This window comes from Theobroma umbraticum, unplaced genomic scaffold (assembly GCF_002168275.2).
Source record: "Theobroma umbraticum cultivar Fairchild unplaced genomic scaffold, ASM216827v3 scaffold_67.0, whole genome shotgun sequence".
Lineage (NCBI taxonomy): Eukaryota > Viridiplantae > Streptophyta > Magnoliopsida > Malvales > Malvaceae > Theobroma > Theobroma umbraticum.
The window spans coordinates 6,521,635-6,528,333 of NW_018397262.1; the positions used below are offsets into that span (position 1 = coordinate 6,521,635).

Here is a 6,699-nt window from a genome sequence, read left to right on the forward strand (position 1 = left end):
AAATTGTGCTTAAAGAATCTAGTTTAATTGAATCCTATAGACATATAGAGACCCAATTAATCTAGGTAATTATTGTACAAATGCCTAGACATAGGTTTGTACAAGCATTAGGATTCTAGATTAGCATCAAATCCCATTGAATTAAGTAATTAGAGGAATAACAATCCAAGTGAAATGTTGAATGAAGCCATAATCTTAGACTTTTAAAATATTGCTTCCAAATTATTCTACCTTGCATGTCTTTAATTAGCTTAATCAATTAGTTTGTTTTTAATCATATTCCATACTTTGGTTAAGTTGGATAAGGTTAGCTTGACTCAATTTTAGTACTTAGTGAAGAATTATAGCCAACTTCTGAGATCGACACTTGTACTTATCACTTTATTACTTGTTCACCGCACCTGCATTTGCGTGTTAGTTTAAATTCATATAAAAATTAAGCTGGCAACAGTGATTTTGAGGAAGACTTTAAAGAATTAAGTATCTATACTAAAAGTTGAAGTCGATCACGTGATCTTTAAAAGTTGTTGGGCGAGTGACCCAACCTAAGTTATTACACTGGATCAGAATGATCTTTAGTGTTCACATGAAAAAGTTGAAGCCATAGTAAGGAGCTCTGGAAATTTGAAACATTCAAGTTTTTCTTTGTCGTCGTCCATCTCCATTATTCGCAACAATTCATCTCAGCTTCAACTTCTCACTTTGAGAGCACAGAACTGCGTAAAATAAAAAAAAAATATGTGTAAAAGTGACAAGACAAGACTAATTAGTTGAATTGGCAAAGCAAAAGAGAGCAAAACTTTCTTTAATATAAGAAACTACAACAGCACTTCAATTGGAACGACTCGTTCACAACCTTGTTTTTCAGATTTCTTTGTTAATCATTAGTCAATGGACCACAACTGCAGACTTTGAAAATTCGCTTGCGTAACGCAGGGGACTTTGAAAATTCCCCTTGAGTAACGCAGGGGAATTCTGTATTATCAATTCAATGCGTCTTCTTCCAGACAAAGGAAAAACCGTAACGATGAGCCAACCTTCGTTAAAATAATCACAGGTTTCACATTTTACGAGAACTGCCAGTAGACCCATCTATGATTTGGAGCTTCCCTTTCTGTATTTCTGGTTGTCTTAATAGTGTCCTAATTTTTTTTTCCGAAAGATTTATTTAAAACTTGACGAAAAGGGTGAACATGAGAAAATCAATGGAAGGCATTTCATTGTTACTTCTTGTATATTTATTTGTTTTCTCCATCTTAAGGACTGCTAATGCAGTAGATACACTGTCTCCAAGTCAATCCATTAGAGATGGTGAAACTCTGGTTTCAGCGGATGGGAGCTTCGAACTTGGATTCTTCAGCCCCACAGTAAGTTCCACAAGTCGATTTTTAGGAATATGGTACAAGAAAGTATCTAATGGAACGGTTGTATGGGTGGCAAATAGAGAAACTCCAATTTCTGATAATAAAGGAGCCTTACTTTTCTCCAACCATGGAATTCTTTCGCTTCTGAATAGCACAAATAGCACTGTTTGGTCATCTAATATATCAAAAGCTGCACAAGAACCCGTTGCTCATCTTCTCAACTCAGGAAATATGGTAGTAAAAGATGGAAAAGACAACAACCCAGCTGAAGACAATCTATGGCAGAGTTTTGATTATCCTTGTGATACTCTTCTTCCAGGAATGAAAATAGGGAAGAACTTAGTGACAGGTTTTGAGAGGTTTCTGTCATCCTGGAAAAGTACAGATGATCCTACTCCAGGCCAGTACTTTATACGTATAAAAATCAGTGGATATCCACAACTAGTAATTGAGAAAGGATCTAAAATAGAGTACAGAGCAGGATCATGGAATGGTCTTCGCTTTACAGCGATGAGACCAAATATAATATCTTTCAAACATGAATTTGAGTTGAATGAGAATGAAGTCTATTATGCTACGGAGCTCAAAAACAGTTCAGTAGTTACTAGGATCATGCTAAACCCATCAGGCTTTGCTCAGATCCTTTTATGGAGTGATAAACAACGTGATTGGGAGTCTTTATCAACGTCATATCTTGATCAGTGTGAGAACTATGCCCTTTGTGGAACATATGCCACCTGCAATGGAAATGACTCTCCAGATGTTGTGTTCATGCTTGGAAGGATTCACGCCCAAATTAGTAGAAAGTGGAATTCAAGAGTTTGGTATGATGGGTGTGTTAGAAGAACTCCATTGGTTTTGAACAATGGAGATAGCTTTCACAAGCGCACGGGTTTGAAATTGCCAGACACGTCTCATTCCAAGGTTAACATGACCATGAACATCGAAGAATGTAGGCAGTTATGTTTGAGTGATTGCTCTTGCACTGCATATTCAAATCAGATATCAGAGAGGGGGAAGCGGATGCCTGCTCTGGTTTGGTGATCTGTTGGACATGAGAGATGATAGGGCCAGGATGGGCAAGACCTTTATATTCGACTTGCTGCTTCTGAAATAGGTACTTGTCCTCTTCTTTTCACTATGGATCATGTTGAAGTCTTTTTTTATCAATATTTATTCATGCAATTGTATCCTGAGGGATTTAGTCTAGAGAAGTAGGATTTAGAGTTAAGAATCAATACGAGTAGAAACTAGAGAACATTTTTCACGTACTTTGCTCATGAACTAGGTATGCTCAGGACAATCTTTGGATGGCAGCGAAGGAAAGAAGGAAGAAAATTTTGGAACTATGGACATGACAGTTTGTCTTTTGCAGAATTATTTATTCTAACTAGCAACAAAACTGAAAACCCACATCTCTGACTTCATCTCAAATCTTTCAGATAATATCATACACAAGAGGGAATCATGGGAGAAAAAGAGAGTAGCAATTGTAGTCGGCTCTGTCATAATAGGAATGGGAATGCTGATACTACCCGTCTTGTGTATTCTGTGGAGGAAACGTAATAAGAAAGGTAAATAAACTTGATTACTTATGTTGAAACTTAAGCAAAAGCTGCTTATCTGGCATAAATTGCGGATTAAAATGTCTGCTGTTAGTCCTCATAACCAGCCCCTATTTTTTCAAGTTTGAAATGATTTTTACTAACGTTGCTGTGAATGCTTTCCCCACAACGCCTGACTTAACTATAAACATAAGGTGCTTGTACTAATGCCAATACATTGTGCATTGTTTCAGGATTGACAATAAAGAATCGCGCATTGGATTGTGATGAAAGGGAGAACGAAGAGATGGAATTGCCATTATTTAATTTTGGGACCATAGCAAATGCCACAAATAACTTTTCTATTGAGAACTTGCTGGGAAGAGGTGGATTTGGATCTGTTTACAAGGTAAAGCAACGATGTGCTACCGCAGCGTCATTCAAGTTCTGCAGCATGTATATTTCTTGTAAGTAAAACATTTATTTGTTATGGTCTTAAAGGGTACATTGGCAGAGGGGCAGCACATAGCAGTAAAGAGACTGTCAAAGGATTCTGGACAAGGGCTGAAAGAATTCAAAAATGAAGTTATTTTGATTGCCAAACTTCAGCACCGCAATCTTGTAAAGCTTCTCGGCTGTTGCATTCAAGGAGATGAAAAATTGTTAATCTATGAATACATGGCCAACAAAGTTTGGACTACTTTATTTTCGGTTTGGTCCTTCACTATTCCTTTCATGTTTCGAAATCTTTTTCTCTGACACCTTCTCTTTAAGGATTCTATTAGTGGTTTGGCTAACATTGGGAACTGAATCAGATCAAACAAGAAGCAAACTACTAGACTGGAGTAAGCGAGTGAATATTGTTGGTGGAATTGCTCGAGGACTTCTTTATCTTCATCAAGACTCTAGGCTTAGAATAATCCACAGAGATCTCAAGTCTAGCAACATTTTACTGGATAATGAAATGAATCCAAAAATTTCAGATTTTGGCTTAGCTAAAACATTTTGGGGAGAGCAAACTGAGGCCAACACAAATAAAGTGGTCGGAACATAGTAAGTACAAAGTTAATCAAATCTTTCTTTATGGCTATCCTTTACGTTGTTATTAAATTGTTTTGACAACATATTCGCAGTGGTTATATGTCGCCTGAATATGCCATTGATGGGTTTTCTCAATGAAATCTGATGTCTTTAGCTTTGGGGTTCTGTCCTTGAGATAGTAAGTGGAAAGAAGAACAGGGGATTTTCCCACCCAGATCATGATCACAATCTTCTCGGACATGTAGGGTTAAATGTTGAGATTGTTAACCATGTTGAATTTCCAAGGTAGAAATCATGATTCTGAATTTTTGAGATTTCAGGCATGGAGATTATGGACAGAAAGGAGGCCAATGGAACTGATTGGTGATGCCCTTGGGGACATTCGCTTGCCATCTGAAGTGCAGCGATGCATTCATGTGGGATTATTGTGCGTGCAGCAACGACCAGAAGATAGACCAAACATGTCTTCTGTAATTTTAATGCTAGGCAGTGAAAGTGCATTGCCTCAACCAAAGCAGCCAGGGTTTTTCACAAGGAGGAATATGCCTGAAGCTGAGTCTTCAACAAGCAACTGTAAATCATCTTCTGCAAATGAGTGCACCGTTACCCTGTTAGAGCCACGGTAGTTGGATTTGTCACTTGACAAATGGAGGTAGGGGCAGCTTGGCTTTTCGTTAAGACCTGATCAGGAAGAAAACAAGAATGGATGAGGTGGTACTCCATTTTCACAGTGATGAGCTAAGATATGCATGCATCACATTCTGTATTTAATATCTTTCTTCTCTCTGAACCCCAAAAATATTAAAAGTGATTAATCCAAATACTCATATTGATTTGTCAGATTAATCATACTTATTTAATTTTTAATTAAAGTTGTGTAGTTTTTATTGGTTTCTTATAGAATCTTATCGAAACACAATTACTATTATGAAAATTAGATTACTCTAAAACAAGATAATCACGTCACATCACTACACCAAAACATCAGCCGCATGAGCATGACCATAAATCTGCTGAAATTATAAGTTCCATAAATAAGTTTATATAGCGACCACCTTAATTGAGGACAGTTTAATAAATTTCCTTCTCAACAAATTTAAAAATAATCCAAATTAAATAAGTAGTTAATTTATTTATGATGTAAATACAAAAGTTAATAATCTAATGGTGAAGGAAACTTACAGCAGTAATGTTGAAGACAGAAGATAGGAAACTAGTAATTTGAAATTGACTTGGAAACTCATTTCAAAGTCAATTCACTTTCATCCTAAAAGAATTAGCTTTTTGTTATTATATAAAATTATATGTAAAACACAAAATGATTGTTTTACTTCGATTTTAATAAGTATAAAAATGTGCATATACTTACATGAATTACGAAAATTGATTTTTTAAAATCACGAATTTAGATTCAAAACTTAAAAGGAATGTATGATTTATGGACGAGAGAGAACTATATATTTTCATAAAGTTTAATAAAAATATAAGATTAAGTAGACATCCAGACACATGTATAACTCTAGGTAAATCAAACTATACTTTGTGCAAAGCTAGCTATTCCTATACTATTCTTAATTCAAGCCTTCATAGTTATTTGTATTTATTCTTTATATATGGTTAGCTTTCTCGTGGAATTTATTTGGAAATTGTTCGATATTAACATTATCGAGAAGCTTTCCTGTGTCTTTTTAATCTCATCAGTGATTCCATCTGCTCATGTTGCGTGGTGAGAGTACATTGCCTCATCCGAAGCAGCCTGGCTTTTCTTGGAAAGTAATCTGCCTCCTGCAGCTGAGTCTCCATTAAACAAGCAAGTTCCATAATTTCATTGTTAAACATATATTGAAGTCACCCCAAATTGTAGAGTATGCCTAAATCCACCTCGGGCTTCATTGAATTCAGCGTGAATGCTTAAATTACATGAATCATTTCAATTTCAGCAGTGTAATATTTTCATTAGTGCCTGGGGCAGTGCATATGTGTTGAAATTGAGGCTCCTCCATGAACTCCATTGGAGCCATCACATTTTAATTTTCCAATAACAAAATAAGTTTATGCAAAATACATAAAACAAGTGAGCTTAAATATAAAAGAACAGAAACACTCGACTATTTGATTCATTAATTAAATTACGATTTTCATGCTTAAAAAGTAAAATTGAAATCTTTCATTTTTAATTAAAAGAAAAATATATAAAACAGGAAGTTAAAAAATTACCTTTTCTTTTCCCAAAGGCCTTTTGACTTCTTTCTTTGTTCTCCCCTTTCTCTTTTTCCCGCTCCTTCCTTTTTTTTCTCCTTCTCCCCTTTTTTTTGTTAATTCTTTTTGTTGTCCTACCAACCGTCTGGAGCCCTCCCTGCAAAACCCCAAGTATAAAACCATCTTTTGTTTCCTACCAACCTTCTGCTAAGAAGACCGGCTTTAGCATAAGCCATCAAAACATCTCGTATTTTTATAGGTTTCATAATTTTATAATAATATAATTAATTATATTAAAAAAATATAAAAATTAAGATAATTACCTTTTAGCCGAAGCCATCAATCGAAATAGCTAAACCAAACTTTTTCAAAACCTTGGTTTTCATATTTCTTTGTCAATCAATAGTCTACGGGCTACAATCATAGACTTTGAAAATTCCCTTTGAGTAACGTAGGGAAATATGACTTATAAATTCTGTTAAGAAAATTATACAAATTATTTAATAAGAGTTATAATACAATATTATTACCTATTACTTAATTAAACTACA

At 35.1% G+C, this 6,699-nt stretch overlaps 1 protein-coding gene across 1 annotated transcript; it reads left to right on the forward strand.

Annotated features, from left to right (window-relative positions):
* The first annotated feature begins 1,032 nt into the window (after positions 1–1,032).
* On the forward strand, positions 1,033–4,734 carry LOC110418935 (G-type lectin S-receptor-like serine/threonine-protein kinase At4g27290). The gene is given in 12 exon segments (XM_021431753.2): positions 1,033–2,362; positions 2,364–2,430; positions 2,433–2,481; positions 2,807–2,938; positions 3,163–3,317; positions 3,410–3,596; positions 3,599–3,619; positions 3,724–3,961; positions 4,042–4,073; positions 4,076–4,111; positions 4,114–4,190; positions 4,270–4,734. Coding segments are annotated over 12 exon segments (2,469 nt in total). The 5' UTR covers positions 1,033–1,193; the 3' UTR covers positions 4,576–4,734.
* The last annotated feature ends 1,965 nt before the right edge of the window (positions 4,735–6,699 follow it).